General features: G+C 51.1%; 2 protein-coding genes and 2 long non-coding RNA genes across 6 annotated transcripts in view; 3 read left to right on the top strand and 1 right to left on the bottom strand.

The window, feature by feature from the left end:
• The first annotated feature begins 212 nt into the window (after positions 1-212).
• ZNF835 (zinc finger protein 835) lies at positions 213-5,939 on the top strand. Of its 2 annotated transcripts, XM_030297807.1 has the most exons (4): positions 213-404; positions 985-1,044; positions 1,310-1,400; positions 3,892-5,939. In XM_030297807.1, exon 4 carries the CDS (start codon positions 3,940-3,942, stop codon positions 5,593-5,595), a length of 1,656 nt encoding a protein of 551 aa, XP_030153667.1. In that variant the 5' UTR covers positions 213-404; positions 985-1,044; positions 1,310-1,400; positions 3,892-3,939; the 3' UTR covers positions 5,596-5,939. The 2 variants fall into 2 exon arrangements, with proteins under 2 accessions (XP_030153667.1, XP_030153666.1); XM_030297806.1 differs by lacking the exon at positions 985-1,044.
• Positions 5,940-9,092: 3,153 nt separating this feature from the next.
• On the top strand, positions 9,093-15,689 carry LOC116737813. Its single transcript, XR_004343028.1, has 3 exons — positions 9,093-9,247; positions 9,696-9,738; positions 15,357-15,689. It is a non-coding gene; the product is annotated as an uncharacterized LOC116737813 (long non-coding RNA).
• The window catches only part of SMIM17 (small integral membrane protein 17), a 35,730-nt gene continuing 23,395 nt past the window's right edge, over positions 12,697-25,031 (bottom strand). Inside the window, exons 3-5 of one of the 2 annotated variants that reach the window (XM_030297823.1) lie at positions 20,869-21,104; positions 19,267-19,343; positions 12,697-12,807 (exon numbers count right to left, since the gene is read on the bottom strand). In XM_030297823.1, the coding sequence (XP_030153683.1) occupies positions 12,697-12,807; positions 19,267-19,343; positions 20,869-21,031 (351 nt within the window). In that variant the 5' untranslated portion in view covers positions 21,032-21,104. Of the gene's footprint in view, positions 12,808-18,465; positions 19,344-20,868; positions 21,105-25,031 lie in introns of those variants that run through there. The other variant, XM_030297821.1, reaches the window with a different exon arrangement.
• Positions 19,302-20,943, top strand: LOC115502450. The gene is made up of 3 exons (XR_003965094.1): positions 19,302-19,369; positions 19,639-19,770; positions 20,479-20,943. It is a non-coding gene; the product is annotated as an uncharacterized LOC115502450 (long non-coding RNA).

Below are 25,031 nucleotides of genomic sequence, written 5' to 3'. Positions count from 1 at the left end.
ACCCTGAGTCCCGGCCCCGTCGGGCGGAGCTCGGTCTGAGCACCGACGCCGCACCGACCCCTGAGCATCGACCCCGCAGGCGTGCCCGGGACTGGTTCTTCCAGGACGCCGGCGCAGCGGCGCGGTGCCTTCTGGGAGTTGTAGTTCGCGGGAAGCGGCGCGCGGGATGTAGCTGTGCCGGTGCGCAAGCGCAGTCCGCTCGGGCCTGGCGCTCTGGCCCACCCGCGGAGGTCGTGGTGGTCACCTGTGAGGCCTGCTCGTCCGCTCCACTGTGGGACCTGGGGTTACTGGGGTCCGCCTCGGCCGGGTAGGGTCGGAGACTGAGGAGAACCTGACCCGAACCCACCGAGCTCGCGGGGAACCTCCGAGGCCTTCGAAGGCGGTGCCGGGAGTCGAGGACACTGGTGCGTGGTTTGCGCGACCGCGAGTGGGTGTGCGCGCGCGTGTCCGTGTCGCTCTGTCGCTGTGTGTTCGTGACTCCAGCGCTGTGTGTATGCGAATCCCGCCCCGCCTGTGCACTTGCCTTTGCACGTGTGTCACTACTGAACTTTGTGCCAATGCAGGTGTGTGGCCTTGTGCGTGTCCCTGTGCATGTGAGTCCCGCCCCGCATGTCCCTGCGTTTGCCCGTGCGCGACTCCACAATTTTGTGCGCGTGCACCTGTGCGTGACTCTCCGTGTGAGTCCGCCCCTCATGCAACGTGTTTGTACCCGTGTGCCTAGGCAGGTGTGAGCCGTGCGTGTGAGTCCGGCCCTTGTGTGTTTGCATGTGGGTGACTACATCAGTTTGTGCTCTTGTGAGTATGTAACTGTGCGTGTGACTCTGCATGTGAGTACGTCCCCCATGTCACCGTGTGTCTGCACGTGACTGAGCCTGCCGGCTGTGCCTGTACAGGGGCCGCAGCACGCATAATTGACTGTGTGTCTGCATTTGGAGACCTGTGCCCATGGGTAACTTTAGGCACATGTGGAATGTGTTCTCCTAGGTGCGAAGTGTGTGATTCTACGTGTGTCTCGGTGTGCAGCTGAATGCAGCGTTTCGATGGGTGAGTCTGCCATCCCGGAGCTGGCCATTCTGTGTGCCTGAACATGACTGTGCGTGTGGAGGTCTGTGCAGGTGTTTAGGAGACCCTGGGCAACCTTGGGGTCACTGTGTTTCTGCACGTGGGGGAGACCCAGCACACATGACTTTGGGCACGTGTGATGCTCTGCCCACTTATGACATGCACTTATGACTGTGCATGTGTCTGCGGTGACACACGCCTCAGCCCCAGAATCTTCCTTCATGGTTCCCATTTCTTTCTCTCCCAGATGTGGTCTGGACCCACTGATGCATGGTGGCCAGAGCAGGGGCCACAACTTGAGTGACACACACAGGATCTGATGCTCTGAAGACCACAAGGTGGGTACCACGGCCCTGTGTGGAGGCCTCTCTGGGCCTGACAGCCGCCTGTGGAGACGGTTCTGGAACTGGGCCAGGCCTAGCCCGGCTCCCACCAGCCAAGTTCTCACCGCTGCATACAGACCCTGCTTCATGTGACCCTCACCACTGCCATCCGTAATCCCACCAGCCGGCTGCCTCAGTTGTTCTCCACCCCTCCCCCACTGCCCTGCCCCTCTGCTTTTCCTCTGTCGCCCCAGCCATGGTCCTGCTCAGGACCCTTGCCCCTGCTGCTCTCACAGCCCAGATCACTCACTCCTTCATTTCTGGATCTATTCTCTCTTCTCCACGAGGCCTCGCCTCAGGGGATGAAGGTTCCAGGCAAATGGAACAGCCAGTCAGACTCAGCTCCTGAGTCACGAGCATGCCTGGAATGTTTGAGCAGCAGCGGGGAGGCCTATATTGGAGAGTATGAGCCTGGGGCAGGCAAGGGTGTCGGAGAGGATAAGCCCCGTAGCCAGGTGGCCCAGGCGTGGGCTCTAGCTTTGCCAGTTCTGGGAGCTTTACTGAGGAGCAGGTGAGCTAGTTCGTTGCAAGAGCTTAAAGAAGGCTTGGGGCGCCTGGGTGGCTCAGTCGGTTGGGCGGCCGACTTCGGCTCAGGTCACAATCTCGAGGTCCGTGAGTTCGAGCCCTGCGTCGGGCTCTGGGCTGATGGCTCAGAGCCGACGGCTCAGAGCCTGGAGCCTGCTTCCGATTCTGTGTCTCCCTCTCTCTCTGGGAGCCCTCTCTCTGTGTCTCCCTCTCTCTCTGGAGCCTGCTTCCGATTCTGTGTCTCCCTCTCTCTCTCTCCCCTCCCCCATTCATGCTCTGTCTCTCTCTGTCTCAAAAATAAATAAACGTTAAGAAAAAATTTTTTTAAAGAAGAAGGCTGGGCATACGGCTCTGTGCTCAGCGGAGGCTGGTTGTTACCGCTGTAACAGTACTCCCGAGTCGGTGTCAGAGGGGCCAAGACCAGCACCTCTCAGACGTTCCCATGCCCACGAATCACCTGGGGCTCCCATAAAAAGCAGATTTTGAGTCGCTAGGCCTGCAGAGGGGCCTAAGCTCTGAGTCTGTCACCGGCAGTGCCGCTGGGCCCCAGGGCCAGGGTGTAGCAATGAACCTTTGCCACGTGTTCATAATCCCTAAAACGTAGATGGCTGTGTTTGCCCGTTTTTCAGCCTAAATAACATCCTACCTGATACAGCCTACCTGATACATCCTACCTGATACATCTTAACTGTTTGCCAACACTGCATTTGAGGTTCTGAGCCGTTGGGCAGCTGGCGGCCACTCATGTTTATGCTGTGCGATACTCCGCTGTATGAATATACCCCTGTTCGTTCCCTTGTTAATGGACAGTTGGACTGTTTTCTAGCATTTGGCTGTTACACACAATCTTGGACGGGCTTCCTGGTACACGTGTGCACGTTTCTCTTGCTTACATTCCAGAAAATGTAATTACTGGGGGACCGGGGACATGTGTCTCCAGCTTTCCTAGAAAATGCCAGTGGTTTTTCCAGTGCACGCTCCTACCGGCAGTATATTATGCATAGAGTTTGGGAGCTAGCTGTTCCTTTGTGTACGATTTTTCTCCAGAAAAGAAAAAACCCTCAGCTCAGAGACCCATGACAAAGTACTGCAGACTGGGTGTCTTCAACAGAAATTCATTTCCTCATAGTTCTGGAGGCTGGGAGTCTAGGATTAGGGCATCAGCCTGGCCTGGGTTCTGGTGAGAACCGTCTTCCTGGCTTGCAGATAATCTCCTCCTCACTCTGTCCCCACATGGTGGAGAGAGGGAGCTCTGGTCTCTTCCTCTTATGAGGACACCAATCCCATGGTGGAGGCGGGCATTTAACCTCATTATCTCCCAAAGGCCCAACCTCCAGACATTATCACGTCAGTTAGGGCTCTGATGTATGAATTTGGAGGAGACATGATTTGGTCCAGAGCACCAAGTTGCAAGGCTATATTTAAGAGCTGTCAGGTTCAAGTTTTTGCAAAGATCTTTTAAAATTGTTTGCAGGGGCGCCTGGGTGGCTCAGGGGGTTAAGCCTCGGACTCTTGATTTCAGTTCAGGTCATGATCTCACAGTTCGTGAGTTCAAGCCCCATGTCAGGCTCTGTGCTGACCATGTGGAGCCTGCTTGGGATTCTCTCTTTCTCTCTCTGCCCCTCCTGCTTGCGCTCTCAAAATAAACAAACTTAAAAAAAATTTTTTTTTAATACAATTGCTTTCAGTTAAGTCTGTGATCTTCAGTCAGGGGACACTTGGAAATGTCCAGAGACATTTCTGGTGGTCATACCTTGGGGCAGTGCTACTGGCATCCGGTGGGTAGAGGCCAGGGATGCTGCTAAGTACCGTCCAGTGCATAGAACAGCCCCCCAACAAACCATCAGCAGTGTGGAGGCTGAGACCCTGCACTAAGCCTTGTCCAACCCACCTGGTTGGTTTTTCTCCTCTTTTCCTTCAGATCCGGGGACAAAGGTGTGAAAACAAGGCAGTGGCTCAGAAAGCAGCGATGGAAGGACTCTCGACCGTGGCCACCCCCCAGGGCCCCGAGGTGGGGGAAACCCGGGAACAAGAGGGTCGGTTCAAGGACCGGCAGGAGAACCAGAAAAGCTGTTTGAAGCAAGAGGCCACGGCCCCCGGGGAAGAGCCCGCCAGGGAAGGTGTGCAGGAGCGGGGCGAGCTCGGCGGGGTGCCGGGAACAGGCCGGAGTCCTCCCCTGCCCCAAGCCGGCGGCCGGCCCCGGAGGCGCGGCGCGCCCAGGAAGAACCCAAAGCAGAAGAGGGCGGGCTCCGGCGAGGAGGAGCGAGGAGGGGGCGGCCCCCGGAAGCCGTGGACGTGCGGGGACTGCGGCAAGGCCTTCAGCTACTGCTCGGCCTTCACCCTGCACCAGAGAACCCACACCGGCGAGAGGCCGTTCGCGTGCGCCGACTGCGGCAAGGCCTTCAGCCAGAGCGTCCACCTGACGCTCCACCGGCGCACGCACACGGGCGAGCGGCCGTACGCGTGCCCCGAGTGCGGCAAGGCCTTCAGCCAGGGCTCCTACCTGGCGTCGCACTGGCGCACGCACACGGGCGAGCGGCCGCACCGCTGCGCCGACTGCGGCAAGGCCTTCGCGCGCCCCACGCACCTGGCGCAGCACCGGCGCGTGCACACGGGCGAGCGGCCGTACGCGTGCGGCCAGTGCGCCAAGGCCTTCCGCAACCGCTCGTCCCTGCTGGAGCACCAGCGCGTGCACACGGGCGAGAAGCCGTACGCGTGCGCGCGCTGCCAGAAGGCCTTCCGCTTCTCCTCGGCGCTCATCCGCCACCGGCGCACGCACACGGCCGAGCGGCCGTACGCCTGCGGCCAGTGCGCCAAGGCCTTCACGCAGCTCGCGCACCTGGCGCAGCACCGGCGCGTGCACACGGGCGAGAAGCCGTACGCGTGCCCCGAGTGCGGCGCGCCCTTCAGCCAGAGCGCCTCGCTGGCCGAGCACCGGCGCATCCACACCGGCGAGAAGCCGTACGCGTGCGCGCAGTGCGGCAAGGCCTTCACGCAGGTGTCGCACCTGGCGCAGCACCGCCGCGTGCACACGGGTGAGCGGCCGTACGCGTGCGCCGACTGCGGCCGCGCCTTCAGCAACCGCTCGCACCTGGCGCAGCACCGCCTCGTGCATACGGGCGCGCGGCCCTACCGGTGCCCGGAGTGCGGGGCGGCCTTCGGGCACGTGTCGTCCCTCATCGAGCACCAGAAGATCCACACGGGCGAGAAGCCCTACCGCTGCGGGGACTGCGGCAAGGCCTTCAGCCAGGGCTCGTCGCTGACGCTGCACCGGCGCACGCACACGGGCGAGCGGCCCTACGCGTGCCCCGAGTGCGGCAAGGCCTTCAGCAACCGCTCCTACCTGATCCAGCACCACATCGTGCACACGGGCGAGAAGCCCTACGAGTGCGGCGGCTGCGGCAAGGCCTTCAGCTTCTCCTCCGCGCTCATTCGGCACCAGCGGACGCACGCCGACGGGAGGCCCTGTCCGCGCGCCCGCTGCGGCCACCCCGCCGCCCCGCTGCCGCCCCCGACGGGGCCCCCGGGCTCCCCCCGGGAGGAGGAGCCAGGCGGCGGCAGCGACCCCACACAGAGTGCCACAGACCGGCAGAAGGACGAGCTGATGCCTAACGGGGACCTCTGACCCGGCACCGCGCCCGGCACTGTTCCACCCCGCTTCCGACCGCTCGGCACCAAGGGGAGGCACCTTCTCCGCCCCGACTCGTCCGTGAGAAAACCGAGGCTCAGGGAGGCCCGGGGACTTGCCCAAGGTCACACAGGGAGGAGGTCACAGGGCCGGGACTGGACTCCGCATCTGCCGGACTGCCCCTCCCCCCAACACACACACTCTGCCTCCTGGTTCGGAACTATAAATGCGACCCACGAAAGTAGACCCAAAGAAGTGTCTGTGCGTCTCTAGCTAGCCTTTGAGTGGTCGAGATTTGATGATCACGTAGGCATTTGTTCAATAAATTTAATTGGATAAAAGGTTCGGCTCCTTTCAAGTTGGCATATTGACTAAGGAAGCGGGGTCTGAAGAAGTATGGATCCCTAGGACTGAAACAGTGGTTCCAAAATTAGAACGAGCCAGAGACATCCAGAGAAGGAAAAGCTCTAGAAGAGACTTGCCTCTCCCCTGACCTGCAAAGGGTGAGTTTCAGAGTGCACCCCAGCCTTTTTTAGGATGAGGAAACCCTTCCCCCTGCTCCAGCCTTGTGCCCCCCCCCCACCCGCAATCAAAATCCTGACTTTAATGGTTGTGTCAGTTAGCTGTTGCTGTGTAACGAAGCATCCAGACCTCAGGTGTCCATCTGATATATTTCCCATGGTGGGGGTTCCTGTTGGCCTGGACTAGGCCCAGTTGATCTTGGCTAGATTCAGTGGCGCATCTGTGGTCAGCTGAGGGTTGGACGGGGGTGGCTGTTCAGGACGGCTCAGCTGGGCCATCTCTGCTGCCTTCCTCAAGACTCTAAGGGTGTGCACTCAGGACAGTAGCGGGATTTGGAGAGAGTGGGCACACACGAGCACAGTTTCAAGCCCCTGATTATGTCAAGTTTGCGTGTAGACCCACTAGCCAAAGCAAGAGTTATAGCCAAGCCCATGGGGAGTGTACGAAGGGCCTTTTCAACCATGTGGTTAGAAGTGTGAAATGTGAGAATGATTAACGCAGTCACCTATGACCGTGAAATAAGTTATAGTCCTACAGCATGGTCTTTAGGAAATTTTGTTATGGACAACATTTGTTTGGTCCACAGTTAACAAAGTGAAAAAAATATCTTAGCCCTGTCCTCCTCCATCCCCCCTACCCACCAAGTTCCCCTCCCTAGAGGCAACCATTCTTGAGTTTCTTGGTATCTTTCCAACATAATCTATGCATATATAGCAAACAATATGGGTATTTGCTTATATGTATAAACATGCTATAAAGACGTACAGTATACCTTTCTACACGGATAGTAGCATACAACCCACAGCTTCTGTCCTTTTATTTATTTTATATTTGGAAGCACCGGATGTTATCATTTCACAAAGTTTGGGTGTAATATTTCTTAGGTAGAGAATCACGTATGTTTGTTTTGATCTCACTGATTTGTTCAGGTCCAGGAAAAAAAAAATGACAAAAATATTTTTCAGTTACAAATGCCTTTTTTACAAGGTTGACCAACAAACGGTCCTGTGTCATGGAACAACATAACTGAACATAACATATCATAACAACATAACATAACAACATAACATAACCCCCCTGTGCATAAAAAGGAACCCCCTACATAAAGAATTTTTATGAGATTTTTTTCAGTTATACAAAATGTACAATATATCCCCACATGCCCATCCACTTTGACTGCCTTAAAAAAAAGAATTTTGGGGTGCCTGGGTGGCTCAGTCGGTTAAATGTCCAACTCTTGATTTTGGCTCAGGGCATGATCTCACGGTTCATGAGTTCGAGCCCCACATAGGGCTCTGTGATGACCGTGCAGAGCCTGCTTGGGATTCTCTCTCTCTGTTTCTCTTTCTGCCCCTCCCTCTCTCTCAAAACCAGAAAAGAAAAGAAACAATTTTAATAGAATAGGAATGCAATACCTAAAAGTGCTTTCATAACAAAATTTACCATATTTTATGATATATATTTGTTTTTAAAATAGTTCATGAAAATGCCTATTTCTTTTCCTGGTCTATTTTAAAGTAAATTACCGACAGGCTCTCACTGCTAAATACCTTAGGCTGCATCTCTTAACAACAACAAAAGTACCTTCTATACAACCACAGTATCATTCACACCCAGTGAAACATTAATGTCTTGATATCATCCAGTGTCCAGTCCATATTCAGATTTCCTTGGGCCCTGAAAAGGTGATGTAAATTATCAGAAAATAACGCCAAGCCCTGAAAATACCTCAAACATAAAGGATCTTTAATGTGTATAACTAAGGAGGAGAGAAATTAAAACAGCCACACGGATGTGTAAAGAGACATCTGTCTCCCTGCCCACCAGCTTCCTCAGCTCTCAGTCCTAGCAAGGAAGCTGGTGAGGGGCCTCGGAGGAGATGCGTGCCTTTCCTTTAGCCCTGGCATTACCTGCACAGGCCTTGGCACGCAGTAGGTCCTCAGGGAATCTCATGTGAATAAATAAATGAGTGACAAATCCCTGACCTGCCTTGCAGGGTCAAGACTTACGGTGTTTGCGCTTCCTCTGTGCTGCAGACATCACTCAGGCCCCAGCATAGAGTAGGTACTCATGAAGGACTGGGTGACTAGTTGTACATCCCAGCATCAGCCCTGGCATCATTCAGGGTCAGAGGCCACACATTCGGTGCCCCCCTGTCTCCCAGGCATTAGCCAGCTCAAGCACCAGCACACAGTGGGTCTTCGGGAGATCTAAATTAATAGGCCAGGTAAATTAATGAATAAGTAAACATCCTCAGCACCAGTCCTGCATCAGAGAACATGCATACTGGTTCCTTCCTGTGACCCCAACTTTGCCTAGCCCAAGCCTTAGCACACAGTAGGTCCTTAAGAAGCTCCAGATAGCTGAATAGTTATACATCGCAGCATCAGGCCAGGAGTTATTCACGGTCAGGAGGGACGACACAGTCGGTTCATGGCTATGCCCCAGACATCTCCTACCTCAGGCCTCAGCGCACAGTAGGTCCTCAGGAAATACTGAGTGACTGAATGAATGGTTGGCCATGTCCAGCTGCAACCCTAGAGCCATTCAGGGTCTTGCATGGACTGCATGGTCTGGCTCCTCCTCCTGACCTTCGCCCAGCCCAGGCGCTAGGCACACAGTAGGCCCTCAGGCAGTGCTGCGTGAAGGGATGAATGTGAAATGGGAGCCCAGTTTACAGACATAAGCCTGAGTTCAGTCACCCCAAAGAACGAGGGAAACTGGTCCTCCGCAACGCCAAGGCTGCGGGTGCCCCGGCTCTGCGGGGGGAGGGGGGGGGAGGGTGCGGGCGAGGTGTGGGCGGGGTCGGCGTCCCGCCTTTGAGCCCTTCCGCCAAGACCTCAATGAGAGCCGGCTAGGTGCAGTGCGCAGGCGCCGGGCGTAACGCCGCGAGCTGGCCCCGCCCGCGGGCGGTTGGCGGGCGGTGCTGCGGGGCCGACGCAGGAGGGTGGGCGCGGGCACGGGCACGACGAGAGTCGCAGCCGGGAGGACGGAGGCGTCCGCGGTCTCTCCTGTTGCAGTGAGAGTGGCGCGCGCGAGCGGTGCCCTGAGTCCACAGCCGTGGAGGAGCTGAGCCCCGGGAGGGGGAGCTGCCGAAAATACCTGTCCAGAGCTTTCGGAATTACTGGTAAGGGAGAGGGAAAGGAGTTGGCATTCGGGAACACGGCCGCGCAGTCAGCCAGCCGGCCAGCCCCAAGCCGCTCCCACGGCTCCCGCAAGCCACGGGCGTGCCAGTGTTTGCCTTAGCGGTTTAGATTTGCCATAGTTGCCAACTTACCTGACATCCTCCGCCCCCCACTGTGTTCCCCAGATACTGTATGCAGATGCTGCCCTGGGGCCAGCGTGTCCTGTTCCAGGGGAGAACCCAGCAGCTTCAAGCGCATGGGGGAGGGGGTCGGAAGGGGCCGGGGTCCCACAGGCTGGCGTGCAGGGAATTCCTGAGAAATGCAGGCTGAACTCTGCAGCCCCCCTCCCCCACTCAACCTTCCCAGGACTCAGTTCCTCCAGGGAGACCGGGCAGAGGAGGTGGACAGAGCAGAACCTCAATTAACCATCAATTAACCTGTAATTGTCAGGTGGTGATACAGGCGCTGAAGACCAGGAGAATCACCTGCGGAGGTAAGTGTTATTTGGGGACGGTGGGGGGAGATGTGGGAGCCGAGCACTGCAGGTGAGGGAGCCACGTGAGCGTCTGGGGGAAGAGCATTACAGGCAGAGGCCCATTCCACAGTCCGTGCCAAGGTCCCGAGGCAGGCACGTGGCAGGCACGTGATGGGCTTGTTCAAACGGCAAAGGCCGCGCGCATGGAACGGAGGGTGCAGCGCCAGCCCTCACTGCAGGGATGGACGGCCACTGTGAGGACTTTGGCTTTTACCTGCTGAAGTGGGTGGATTGTGAATGGTCTTAATCATGGTGTCATGGGATGTATCTGGCTGTCGAATGGAGAAGAGACCATCAGGGGTGCGAGTCGATATTTCTGTCATCAATGAAATGCGGTTCCTGGCACGTGATAGAACCCAAATGAAGGGCCATTGCTTTTATGGTTTATATTATCATCATGACTGTTTGCAGTATCCCACAAATTTAAGGCACGTGGCACGGTCTGAGCGAATCTCAGCCCGCAGCCCCCACAGCAGCCCCCCCGTTCGGGACATCTGGCACGGTCCCCACAGGCATCTCCCGGTTTCTACCTTTGTCCTGCTGCAGTCCATTATGCTCTGCCCACTCCTAGGACAGCTAGTTCCTGTCTCCAGCTGCTGTTCTCTCCCTTATTTCAAGATTCCAGTTCCTGTGGCAGGGAAGGGCTGGGAGGTGAGGGTGTGAGCAGAATCTATCTCGTGTCCCCCACTTTGCCACGTAGAACAGGGTGGCGGTGGTAGCCATCCTCCCAGCCGAGTGGAGAAAAAGAAGGTCACCCCTGCAAGGGAGTGGAACTCTGAGGTCAGTGGAGAGGAAAGGTCCCAGTGATATTTTTAGGCCCCGGGAACCAGCTATAAATTGAGCCAATTTCATCCCAGGCTTTGGTGTAACATGAATCAGTAATTGATCATTAACAAACTTAAGCTCCTTTGAATCAGCTGCTGTTACTTGCAACTGATAAATCGTAATGAATGTAACAGCTGAGGCTTCTGTCTGTTTGAAGGGACGATTGTTGCTTGTTTTTTGATGCAGTCAGCTGGAGGGAACTATGGGGAGACAGAATCCCATACTTCTACCTGCCCAGATTTTTTTTTTGGCAAACCTGGAGAGGCCATTGGAAATCCTATCAACACGAAGGGTCTAAATACACACACGTGTGCACACACACACAAATTTAAAAAGAGCAGGATGGAAATACCAACCACTAATAGACAAAGTAAAATTTAAGCCTCGGGATTAAATTGGTTTAAAGACAATCATTTTATATTTCACAAAGGATTCAGAATCAGGTTTAAACTAATGTTTATTGCATGGCTACTATTGCCCAGCATTGTGCTTGGTGGTGTACGTATACCCTTTAATTGGCAAAGACATAACAGTGCTGTACCTCATATGCATCAGATTACATAGTGACTGAATACATAAAGCAAAGTTTATACAAAATATATTGACAAACGTAGTCATACTAACAGATTTTCACATAACCTTATTGGTTTTTGACAGATAAGGTGAGCCAAAATTAACACATGAACCTACGCAATATCATTGATAAGACTGAATTCATTAACAGACATGTAGAGTTCTGAATTCTACAGACTGAAAATACATACTCGTCTTAAATGTCCGTGAAACATGTACAAACACTGGACACGTTGTAGGCCACAGTAAGAGCTTTTAAAAAGCTTTTGAAAGCATATATATTAGAGGCCACATTCTTTGTTCACAGTGCAGTAAATCAGTAAAACTATTTTTAAATAAACCTGATCAGAGTTTCAAAGCACTCTTTATAAACACTACGATATAACATTTAGACAACAACAAACAGGAACACAAATTATCAAATTAAAATGTGGCCAAGGCTATAATCAGAAGTATATTTATTATTAAGTATACTATTTTGGCAAATAATTTTGTAAAAAAAGATTATAAATGAATTATTCAACATAAAAACAGACAAGGTATAGAAATAAAAGATGAGCCTAATACATATTAATGAAAAACAAATTACAAACTAGAGAAATACGGATATACATAAATTCTAATGCTGGTTCTTTGGAAAAGCAATAGTAAACTGGATAAAACTTTGACAAAACTAATGGGTAAACCCACAAGCAGAAGTTGAAAGGAAGAAAGGAGAACAAAATAAAGAGCAGATTTTCATTTAATTATAGAATGGTATTCATAATCTGAAAAGTTCAATGAAATGGAGAATTTTCTAAGCATAAAAAACACTATAAATCATCAAAATTAATGAAATATAATAAACTGGTAACATGAGAAGAAACTGAGAAAGCCGCCCAAGAATTCAGCTGAAACTTCCTCTCCATACCTCCAGGCCCTGATTGCCTTACTGGTGAATTTCTTCAAAATGTCAAGGAAGTGATACTTAAGTTACAGAAACTATTCTAAAGCTTAGAAGACAATAAAGGTTATGTCCTTCAATGATGCAAGCCTAGCCATGTTACCAAAACTTGACAAAGATAGCACCAATCTTACATGTGAAGATAGAGTGAAGAATCATACATAAAATAACAAGAAATAGATTCAGTATCTGAAAAGACTAGTGTGCCACAACCCTAAGAATACAAAGAGGATTTGATATTAAGAAATCTACCAGATTTCATCAATCCTAAATTGCACATTTTTTCATCGTCTCTGAAGTCCGGATACATCTTCCAGTTGGTAGCATCTTACAATTAAGAAGCATGTTTTTTCTTTCTCAGTGGTATATAAAGCAATATGTGTTTTACAATCAGTGATGTCTTAAGTTCAATGAAATAATGTAAAACCTCATAACAAAAGGTTAAATACAAAAAAAAAATCATCTTGATGGATGTTTAAAAGGCATTTGCTAATATTCAATACTATTCCTGATTTTTAACTATTTCCTTAACAAGAAGCAGGCCATTTATTTCAAAACAATAGCCACCATTATAGTTAAATGTGAAACATCATAGGCATCCCTGTTAAAACCAGGAACAAAAACAGGACACACACTACCAAGACTATGGTCGTTTGTTGTGGAGCTTTTGACCACTCCACAAAGCCCTGAAACAGAAGAAAAAAAAAAAAGTATAAATATTAGAAATGGAGGGGCCACCATTGTTTCTTGCAGGAAAATGTGATTGCATGATTGGGAATGAAATGATACATCAACTGAAAAGCTGAATTCACAACTGTACAATGAAGTGACCAGATATAAATATACAAAAATAAGTAATACACCTATGCTGTATCAGAGGAAAGATCAGAATACATGTGATGAAAAATTTCACGATGACGTATACAGTTTCACAGTGTTAAATATCATCTATACACCAGTGACCTCAACTGTGTGTGTGTATGACCCAACCCGTCTCCTAAATTCCTAACTTATAAATCTCACCATCTGCTTCCATCTCCACTTGGATATCTTTTTTTTTTTTTTTTTAATATTTATTTCTTTTGGGGAGAGCGCAAGCAGGGGAGAGTCAGAAAGGAGGGGACAGGATCCAAAGCGGGCTCTGTGCTGACAGCAGTGAGCCCACTGTGGGGCTTGAAGTCACAAACAGTGAGATCATGACCTGAGCCGAAATCAGATGCTCAACCGACTGAGCGACCCAGGTGCCCCTCCACTCAGATATCGAATGGACATCTTAAACTTTACATATCCCAAATACCCTAATATCCCTCCTCCAACTAAAAAGAAAAAAATCTCATGCAGTTTTCCCCATATCTCTCCTTCCGGCCCCTCCAGGCCTCTAACTGTGGCCTTCTTGATGCTTCTTTCTTTGTCACCACACACATTCGAGCCATCAACAAATGCTGTTGGCTTTACCTTCAAAATACATCCAGAAGCTGACTGCTCCCACCCTGGTCACAGCCACCATCACTCTTGATGCTACGCCAACCCCCAATTTCTTCTCCATGGGGCAGCCAGAGTGCTCCTTCCAAAGCTGAAGTCATTCCGTGCATTACTCACTCTTCCCCAGCCACTCTTGTCTCCATGCCTTTGCACTTACGGTTTCTTCTTCCTGAAATGCTTTTTCCCCAAGTATCCGTGAGGCTTTCTCTGTCAAATCTCCCATCACTCAGTTTTTGTCACTTCCTTAAAAAACACTTCTCTCATCACTGTGTTCAGAACTGTACACCCCAACACCTTCCCACAGAAAACCACAGAACTACCCTTGCCCAGCTCTTCTTTTGCTCCACGCCCTATAAGGGCAAAGACTTTGGTTTGCTAATGACTGTAGCCCCAGTGCCTGAACAGTGCTGGACACAGAATATGAATTCTGTAAATATCTGTCAAATAAATACATGAATAGAAAGACCTACCATGATGAAGGATGGGAAGACAGAATGGTTAATGGTGACAGTTCTTCTTCAAATTAGTGATGGGTTTAGTGCAACCACTATTAAAAATATCAGAGAAGTTTGGGGAATGGGTATGACATAATGAGTTATCTAGAAAGCTAGGCAGTGGTGGCTGAAAAAAAAACCTGAAAAAGAAGAGAAATAGCATATACTATGAAATGTTACAACATATTAGAAATCATTGATGGAATTCACATCTCTAATCCTTGGAAAAGGACTAACTCTTCCTCTAGCCTGCTGTCCCCTGCTGGATGCCATCACATTTCAAAGCTCCCCTTTACATCCTGGAGAAAATAAACCACAGAAGCAGCTCCCAAGCGTGGCAAAGCATCAGAAAAACTTGGGTGACTTTTTCAAATAACTGGGCTCCACCCTCGGATTTTGTGATTCAGCAGATCTTGGATAGGCCCAGAGAATATGAAGTTCCTCATAACCCAGGCTATAGACTAGGAGGACAACTTGACAAATACGTATTATTCAGTGGCGGCGGCGACAACCCGATCATTCATCACTTGAGGAAATGGTCATGACAGAGCATACTACACAATATTTGGCTGCTGTAAAAAGTAAATTTAAAAAAAACAGCGGCGCCTGGGTGGCTCAGTTAAGCATCCGACTTCAGCACAGGTCATGATTTCACGGCTCCTGAGTTCGAGTCCCGTGTTGGGTTGTGTGCTGACAGCTCAGAGCCTGGAGCCTGCTTCAGATTCTGTGTCTCCCTCTCTCTGTCCCTCCCCCCCTCTCAAAAATAAACATTAAAAAGTAAAATACAAAAGAACAAAGGTCATCAATATGTATCCATATGGAAAGCTATTATATTATGAAAATACCAAATGGTAGGGTAAGCATTTTGCTATAATCTTTTTTGGATTTTAAGAAATGTATGTGATTTCCTGTAGGATTCTATTTACATGAAGTTTAACCATAGGCAAAACTAATCTATATGAGGCAAAATCGGAAATGTGGTTGCCTCGGGGTGGGGGACAGAGATCAGAAAAGAAGATGAGGGTGTCTTCTAAGATAATGGCAGTGCTCATTGGGATGTTACATGGGCATATATATGTGTGCACACTCCCTCATCTGTGCATTTTGTTGGAAATACGACAGTTTTTTAAGCAGAGTACAAAGTTAAGAAAACGTAAGTACAGGTCATCTGAAGTGTAAAAATTTTTACACACACACACCATACTACTGCTAATAGACCCGCCAGTGCCTCACCTGGTTGTCTTTTGTTTCTCTTCCAGCTGCTGTGCATATGGGCTGCTAACTTTCTGGTTTATCGCTTAGGTTTATGATTGCCCCCTTCTTAGAAATGCCCTTTGCTAATGGGATCCACCTCCCTAGAGAATTACACAGGCGGTTACGCTCATCCCCAACAGTCGTGCGCCCAGGGATCGAGTATAACAGACTCATCAACTGTTGATGCTCCAGAGCTCCTTGTGGGACCAGGCCCAGGCTGGACCCCCAATCAAACCCAGCTTTCCCCCGAGAGCACACTCCCTCAATAAATCCCTTGCACAAAAATCCCAATTCAGTCTCAGCTTTTTTTTTTTTAATATATTTTAATTTTTTTTTAATGTTTATGTTTGACAGAGCATGAGCGAGAAAGGGAGACACAGAATCCGAAGCAGGCTCCAGGCTCTGAGCTGTCAGCACAGAGCCCGATGTGGGGCTTGAATCCACGAACCATGAGATCATGACCTGAGCCAAAGTTGGACACCTAACCAACTGAGCCACCCAGGTGCCTCCAGTCTCAGCTTCTAAGGGGAAGAATGTCTACTAGGATATATGGCAACTTTTAAAAAACATAAAAACCATTTTGCTGAAGTACAATATGCAAAGAGAAAAGTGCACACATTCTAATGGTACAGCCTGATGAATCCTCGGAAGGTGAGTGGCCCATGTCACCAGCTCCCAGAACAAGAAGCACATCATCCTCTGTGCCCCAAAGTCCTCCCCTTTCATACTCCCTCCCTCCTTCACCTAACCCCTCTCAAAGCTAACACTATTGCGACTTCTGATGGTGTAGACAAGTTCTGTCAGTACAGCAACTTTTACCCACTAGGAGTTATTTCTGGGGTTTGGCATTTCTCCCTTAACCTCACACACTTAGATGAGGTTTGCATTTGTGACAAATGCTTGTATTTTACAGGACAGAGTGATGGGACCATTTTCTCCTCCCTAACTTTCCTGTGGGGCCGCAGAGGGGGAACTTCTGCCCTCTTGGAAATGTCAGGAAAGTAACTCTTCTCCTTCCTTCTCCTCCTTCACTCACTCCCCCTACGAGAGGTGTCGTGACATGTGATTCGTGGGATGGACACAGGCCCTTATTCCTTATCCCTAGTCTTCCCTTGGGGGAGGACCAAGTCCCAGACAGGTAGAGTACCTTAAAATGGTCAAGAGACATACTGGATTCAAATCCCAGCTCCATCATTTACAAGCTGGGTGACCTAGGGAAAGTTGCTTAACTTCTCTGTGCCTTAGTTTCCCCGTATTTAAAACAGGACCACAATAGATCCTATCTCAAGGAACTGTTAAAAGATTATCAAACAAAGGGCGCCTGGGTGGCTCAGTGGGTTAAGCATCTGACTTCAGCTCAGGTCATGATCTCACGGTTCATGAGTTCAAGCCCCACGTCAGGCTCTGTGCTGACAGCTTGGAGCCTGCTTCAGATTCTGTGTCTCCCTTTCTCTCTGCCCCTCCCCCGCTCAAGCTCTGTCTTGCTCTCTCAAAAATGAATAAGTGTTAAAACATAAAAGATTATCAAATAAATTGAGAAAGCTTCATGGGGAGGGCTGTGGAGGCTGGCTACTGTTATTAATGGTCTGTGGTCCCACAGGAGGGAGACTGTGTGCATGCAGGACCCACAGCCTGCCAATGAGAGGTGCCCCCCCCCCCCGTAATGCTCCATCAGTGCAGGTAAATGGGTCACGGCTCGGTGAATGAATGAATGAATGAATGAACAAACGAATGAATGTTACTGCAGAGGCCTCTAGGCACCTCCCCTGCCCTTACAGTGCCCTCTGAGAGTTTCCTTATCTTAAGCGAGAGGGGCCATTCCACCTACCTCACAGGGCTTGGGACTTGATAGCGAGAGATAGTGAAGGTTGGTGAATAAATGAATTAATAATGAGAAGCACTAAGAATCAAGTCAGGCTCACAACGCAACGAGGTGAATCATTCTCACCCATTTTGTTTCCTGCCTGGAGGTTCCTGACTGCTCCCACACCTATCCCTCCACCTCATCCAACCCCCTTCCTCCCACATGGACTCCCATCGAGACTTCTGTGTATCTGCAAGTCCCTTGAATGGCTCCCCGCTGCCTGTAAGGCTCACCCAACCCCCGTGGCGTGGAACCTGGCAGCAGAGGGCTCCTGTTAAAACCTAAGCTGGAACAGTTCCCTCCTCTGTCCAGAGCTCTCCTATAGCTCTCGCTGCACTCAGAGTAAAAACCAAATATAATTCTTACCATGGTCGACAGACACTACATCATCCATCACCTCTAGGACCTTGTCTCCTCCTACTCTCCCTCTCTTCTCCGGCCAACTGACCCCTACTGCTGTTCTGCACACGTGCCGGGCACACTCCTACACCAGGGCCTTTGCACTTGCTGTGCCCCTCGGCCTAGAACCTCTTCCCAATGGACACCTGCCGGTCTCACTCTCCCACCTCCTTCATGCCTTTACTCCGGTATCTCCCTCTCAGTGGGGACTTCCCTGGACACCTTTCCTAAAATGGCAACTCCTACCCCACTCCATACTCTTGAACCCCCTTCCTGCCTTATTTTTCTCGGTAGCACTTATCACCACTCAGCACGATTTGTAATTTAGCCACTCATTTTGCTTGTCTGTCTACCTCAGTGACTGTAAGTCCAATGAAGGGAGGTGCCATTTCTATCCGATCCACTGTTGTGCCTCAGTGTCTTGAACACTGCCTGGCACATAGTGTGTGCTCAAGAAACAGTTGTGGAATGAATGAATGATCTCATTCCAGGCAGATTTTCACCCACATCCCCCACTGCTCTCCCCTCAAGTCCAATACCTCCCCCCCCCCCCCCCGCCCAACTATGCCATGCTACATCATGCCTCTGTGCCTTTGCAAATGCTGTTCCCTCTGCCTGGTCGGAGGAAAATATATTTCCTTCCCTGCTCTATAAATTCTTACCCCTAAAACCAGAGGTCTGTTGTTTCCCTATCTCCAGAATACTCTAGAATAAGCCTCTAGGCCCACATCGTTAACTACTTCTTTTGAGCCTTCCACTGTAGCCAGTACTTGTTTCTGCCCTTTCATGGTTTCCTCCCTCCCCCCAGTGTGAGTCTGTAAATCGCTTTCCTGGCTTAAACCAATCTCAGTTGGATTTCTGACAGATGATTGGGAGATGGGACCCTCGTGTTGCTGAGAGTGGTTGTATGATTTTCCTAATGCATAAAATAAATAAATAAAAGAACCATTGTTAATATTTAACATATTGATGTCTTATGTTCCCCAAAGAAAACATTAGGTGTTTCAATGAAGGAACGTGCTTGATAAATCTGCTTGGTTTCACAAATATTATTGGGATTAAAACCCAGGGAGTGGTTAGTGGATGGACGGGTATACGGACGGATGGCTGAGTGGATCGGTGAGTGGACAAGCGGATGGACAGAGATGAACAGACCGATGGGTAGGCATGTGGGTGGGTGAACAGTAACCAAATCCTGACCACGGCCAGTGGATGGATACAATGGGTCCGTGAATCAATGGATGGGTGGCTGGACACATGGGAATGTGAACGGATGCGAGGATCAGTGAGTGGATGGATAAGTGGACAGACAGATGAGGTAGATGAATGGACGGGCGGATGGAGGCATGGGTGGAACGGGCAGATGTATGAGCGGGCAAATGAAAGGTTGGGTGGGTGAATGAGGGGACAGATGAATGAACGGTTACTTTGAGTTTATGAGTGAAGGTTTTGGGGTATGTGTGGATGGAGCTACACATCACATGGAGACCCTTTGTGCCATGTCTGACTACCACAGGGATATGTCCTGTTTCCAGGGGGAGGCTTCTTGGGGGCTCACATTCCCCAAACGGAATTCTGAGGCAAGGAACTGACGACCCACTGAGATCTGCAGGGCGGGGGGTTGCGAAGGAAGAAGGAACCGTCCAACATACCTGCGAGTCCTCTGACCCGTCATCTACGTCCGCCGAGGTCCACTCCTGGGCCAGCCCAGTCTCTTGAGAGGACAGACCTGAGGGAAGGAGAAAGGAGCCAGGAGTGAGTGACCAGGCTGGCTGGGGTGGGCTCTGTTTGCTCGCCCCACCTGGCGTCCTGTCCCTTTTCTCCTGATGTCCCACGGCACGTGGCGCATGCGCACACATTCTGGCCCACGTGGTTCAGGTAGGGCAGAGAGAACAGGAGACCTGAATTCCGGTCCTGTTTCTGTAATTACCTGGAAGATTTCAAGCGGGTCACCTGATGTGATCTGCCACCGGAACCTCTGTTCCTCCACCTCTCAAATGGGTAAAACGGTCCCTTCTCTCCAGGCCTCCCGCAAAACCCAGTGAGGTTTAATCCACGGAATGAAACCAGGATGAAGCAGCCTTCCCCAGCTTCCAGCCCCTGGTGGAGCAAACTCCCCACATGAGGACATCAACGTCCTTCTCAATCCTTAGCTGGTGAGAACTGGGGGTCAGGCCAAAGATGGGCATTTTCCAGTCTTCCTGCACCCAGGCCCTGCTAGGAGCCCCCAACCCCCTCCCCACTACCAGGACGGACACCCATAGCATCCACGCCTCTGCCCGGCGGCTGTTCCTCCCCTCTGGGAGAAGGGAAGACCCTGCCCCAGTAGAAGGTCCAGTCCCCCTTCTGCTGCGGGGCTGCCTTTCGGGGGTCCGTGTCTCAGCAAATGGCACCACCCCTTGTCCGACAGTTTGAGCCCAAACCCCAGGCATTATCCTTGGTGTCTCTCTAGTCCACCCCTCCTCACCTCCAGCAGCAAGAACTCACGTTCTCCCTCTGGTCACCATAACCTCCTGGAACACAGCAAGCTTGTCGCCACGGAGGGTCATTGCATGTGTGGCCCTGGCTTATTTCAAAACTCGTTTGTTGTCGGTTTCTCCACTAAAATCTGAGCTCTGCTGCGGCCATCTTGTTTGCCGCTAGATCCTGGCACACAGTGGGCATGCTTGTGGTAGATTTTCGTCCCCAAGGGCCTTCAACTTGTTCATTGATCCCCGCATCCACACCCCTGGGCGATCCCCTCCCTCAGTGATGCTGAACTTGACCGAGTAGCTTATTTTGAGCAACAGCCCCTAAGCAGGTGGGTTGCCAGCACAGCTTAAAAAACTGCTTGTGAATGGAGGCCCTTCCTCTCTCGCCCGCAGTCAAGAGAAAACTCTCCTGAGACTGACCCCGAGCTGGCCCGGGCGACTCTCGTGAGAACCAGCCCGGGCTGGCCTGCGGGAAACAAGCGGCCTAAAGTCAGCACCGTCAAGCCAGCCAGACGCCCGGGGTCGACCAGCTGCCTCGCCGCAGGTGCAGATGCAGGCGAGGGAAGCCAGCCAGCGGTCCCCTGGGCCCACATCATCCTGCTGACCTGCAGAAGCGTGAGCGGAGAAATGACTGTTGCCTTCAGCCACTGAGTTTTGGGGCGACTCGCTCCACAGCAAAAGCTGACGGACACAAGGTCCATAAACATTTGTTGAATGAATGTTAACGAACGTTGTGTCTTCCCCACCCCACCGCCAACCTCCCATGGGACCCCCGCCCCTCACCTTTCTCGTCACCGTCACAGCCGGCGGCCCCGACCTCCACAGCCACCCAGTCTTTGGTGGGGGTGGCGCGCTTCTCCCAGGCCCTGCTCTCCCGAGGCAGCAGCGTCTTGGCCCTCTCGGGCTCCAGCAGCCCCCGAATCTGCTCAGGCCTGAGGCTCTGCATCTTCCCGGGAGGCGGGGCGAGTTCGTCTTTCTCCTCCGGTTCCCGTTGGGTTCCCGGGCACGGGACTCAGAACCTGAGGACCGACAGACATTTAGTCATTCAGCAAGCACAGTGTCACCTGTGTGCCAGGCACTATTTCTAGGTGCCAGAGACAGTGCAGTGACGGAAGCAAAGCCCACTGCTCTTGTGGGGCTCACATTCAGCAGGGGTGGGGGTGGGGAGAGCCAGACAGCGCACCACACGATGGTACGTGCTCTAGAGACCAATGAAGCAAGAAAAGGAATAGCAGTTTCAAGGTGGGGGGCAGAGCGTGGTGCCTAAGTGGCCCAGGGGGTTAAGCCTCTGACCCTTGATTTCAGCTCAGGTCATGATCTCAAAGTTCCTGAGATCGAGCCCCATGTAGGGCTCTACGCTGACATCTCGGAGCCAGCTTGGGATTCTCTCTCTCCCTCTGTCCCTTCCCTGTGCATGTGTGCTCACTCTCTCTCTCAAAATAAATAAACATTTAAAAATAAAATACTCCTTAAGATTCCTATTGTGTATACTTTGTCAACCCAAAATTCAGAAGGTTGTTTGCAAGAAGCCGCCTGAACTACGTGGTATAACCCTTTGAGACTCTAATGCTGGTTTACGTTCTTATTCTAGGAAACTGCATGTGTCATCCACCTTGTGTTATATTAACCTACTGAATGCCCTCGTGAATAGTAATCTTCTTTTTATGTTTTATTTATTTTTGAGACAGAGAGAGAGCACAAGCAGGGGGAGGGGCAGAGAGAGAAGGAGACACAGAATCAGAAGCAGACTCCGGGCTCTGACCTGTCAGCACAGAGCCTGACGCCGGGCTCAAACCCACAAATCGTGAGATCATGACCTGAGCCGAAGTTGGACGTTCAACCAACTGAGCCACCCAGGCACTCTGAAGAGTAATTAAAAATAAAAAAATAAGTTCTCTTGGTGTGGAGGAAAAAAAAAAGCCTTTCAAAGCATTTTCTTCTTTAATCAGGTTTATACAAATAAAACTTGTTACATCAAATTTTAAAACCACAGGGAATACAGTCTAGATTCAAAGAGATATTAGCATCTCCACAATCAAATGCATATGGGAACCATGTTTGGAGTCAGAATCAAAGACACCTGGTGTGAAAAAAAAATTTTTTAAGACAAGAAAATGGATTATGGACTGGGAGGTCAAGGCATTCTCATTGCTTCCGTTAGGTGTGGACACGGCCTTATGGACAGTTAAGAAAATGTCCATCTTAATTTTTTAGAGATGTTTTTGTAATATGTCAGAGTAAACTGACGTGATGGCTGAGATTTGCTCTAAAATACTTCTAAGGGGCGCCTGGCTGGCTCAGTGGGTAGAACATCTGACTCTCAATCTCAGGGTCATGAGTTCAAGCCTCACGTTGGGCATTGGGTGTGGAGTCTACTTAAAAGTTGGGATGGGAAGGGAAGGGAGGGGAAGGGAGGGGAGAGGAAGGGAAGGGGAAGGGAAGAAGGGAAGGGAAGAAGGGAAGGGAAGGGAAGGGATGATAAGGTACTTCTGCAGTGAAGTCAAAAGAAGTGGACAACAGGGGGTCAGAACAAACAAATGATGATTTCTCAACCTGGAAAGTGGAAGATGGTGGCTCTCAGACCCATCCTTGTACCCGTGAGTAGATGTGAAATGTTTTCATAACAGAAACTAACATATGCTTGTGGATACGCAGACTATGTCCTTCGCTTCAACGTCACTAATCATCGCGTAGGTCTTCCTTACGGACAGGGGTGACTCACAGACCCTCGAAACCCAAATTCAAATGCATTTCCCCAGACACCTGTGCCCTCTCTCCCCCACCTCCTGCACATCCTGCCTCCTGGGTCCCCTGCTCTTGACCAGGGCTCCACCATCCATCTTCCCCGCCACTGTCCACAAGCATCACTGTCCACTTGCCTCCTCACCCGCACATCCGAAGGACCGCTAAGCCCACCTGCTCTTGTCTTACAGAATGCTACCCCTGCTCTGCTCTAGGCCCGTCCAGTCCACTCCACCACTGACCCCACCAATCCTGTTCCCTAACCCCTCTCCCCAGTCCATCCCACCAGCTGCACGCACCTCAAGATCTACTGTGGTCACATGCGTGGAGGCAGGTTCCTAACGTGGCCTCAAAGCCTCCACCACCACATTCCCTACACTTTTCCTCCTTCAGGACAGTCCGGGAGGTGGTCTTAGACATACCTGAATAGCACTGAACCCCAAAGAGGCAAGGTTCCCCACCTCTTCAGCACCCTCTTTTATTGCTATTTAAAAATTGAGTTAAAATAGGAGCACCTGGGTGGTTCAGTGGGTTGGGCATCCAATTCTTGATTTTGGCTCAGGTGATGATCTCATGGTCGTGAGTTCGAGCCCCATGTCAGGCTCTGTGCTGACAGCTCACAGCCTAGAGCCTGCTTCAGATTGTGTGTCTCCCTCTCTGTGCCCCTCCCCTGACCACATTAAAAAGAACTCTTTAGACACCGTGTTAGTTTCTTATGGCTGCTGCAGCAAATTACCACAAATTGGGTGGCTTAAGAACGCAAACTTATTATCTTACAGTCCTGCAGTTCAGAGGTCTGAAATGGGTCTCAGTGGAATAAAATCAAGGTGTCTCAGGGCCGTGCTCCTTCTGGAGGCTCTGGGGGAGAATCAGTCTCCTTGCCTTCTCAAGTATCTTAGGCCGCCTGCATTGCTTGGCCCCGTGGCCCCTTCCTCCGTCTTTAAAGCCAGCACTGGCCATTTGAGCGTTTTTCACACTGCGTGTGAGACTCTCCCTCACCTCCCTCTTCCACTTTTAAGGGTCCGTATGATTGCACTACCCCCACACAAATAATCCAGGATCATGCCCCCATCCCAAATCTCAGTTGATTAGCAACCTTAATGTCATCTGCAGCCTTAATCTTCCCTCACCCTGTAACCAACGTATTCACACCATCTGGGGGTGAGGGCGTGGACATCTTTCTGCCCACCACAGGTGTCAAATAAAAATGCTAGAAGGGAAAAAAAAAAGGTGGGGGGGATTTAAAGGATAAAGAGTAGGTGAAAGCTGGGTGAATGCTAGGGTGTTGCTGGAGGAGAGAAAAGTCGCAAAGGTAGGAAAAGAATGCATGGCACTAATAAGACAGTCACTGCTGCTAGCAGGGCAAGGCACGGGCGTGACGGCGTGGGGTGAATTTCGGCTCTGCCACACATTAGCGGTGTGACCTTAGGCAGGTCACTTAAGATTCCCCACATTTTGGGGCGCCTGGGTGACTCAGTCAGTTAAGGGTCCGACTCTTGATTTCGGCTCAGGGCACGATCTCCCAGTTCGTGGGTTCGAACCCCAAGTCGGGCTCTGCACCGACAGTGCGGAGCCTACTTGGGATTCTCTCCCTCCCTCTCTCTGCTCCTCTGCACCCCCCCCCACAAATAAACAAACTTGAAAAAAATTGTCCCCATTTCAATGTGCTCATCTGTCAAATGGGGGTGTGTATAGTGGCATCAGCTATCTCACAGACTTGTGGTGTGTTTTCTTCCGAAACCGAAGGAGATTAATGCCCAGGAGTGCCTGATGAGTGGGGGAACCAACTGGTTCTCCCTCTGCCTGACTTGTCCTTGCCCTTCTGTGTCGGCTTCTAGAAACTGTGCCCACACCTCAAGGCTCAGCCGAGACATCACTTCCTGTGGGACCCTGTTAGCACCTGCCACCCACGAGTGCTGGAATGGAAATGGATTTTTCAAAGCATTTCTCAGCCAGAACTTTGTGCAAGGCCTGTACTGGGCACCTGAGGATGTACCGGACACCTTCAGTAGCTCCCATTCTCCCACGGGAGAAGGAGAAGTGAGCAGAGAGGAGCAAGGAGAGCAGCAGACCCGGTGTTGCAGCAGAGGGGAACCCCGGGGGTAAGGCTCCACCTCCAGGAGTTTGGCGTAAAATACAAATGGGATGGATCCCGAAAGCTAAATAAAGGGTCCCTCCCCACCCACACCTGCCGCTTTTACTTT

The sequence above is a fragment of the Lynx canadensis genome, chromosome E2 (assembly GCF_007474595.2).
Source record: "Lynx canadensis isolate LIC74 chromosome E2, mLynCan4.pri.v2, whole genome shotgun sequence".
In the NCBI taxonomy this organism is placed as follows: domain Eukaryota; kingdom Metazoa; phylum Chordata; class Mammalia; order Carnivora; family Felidae; genus Lynx; species Lynx canadensis.
The sequence above is the reverse complement of the archived record's forward strand: the minus strand, read 5'-3'. Positions and strand labels throughout refer to the sequence as shown.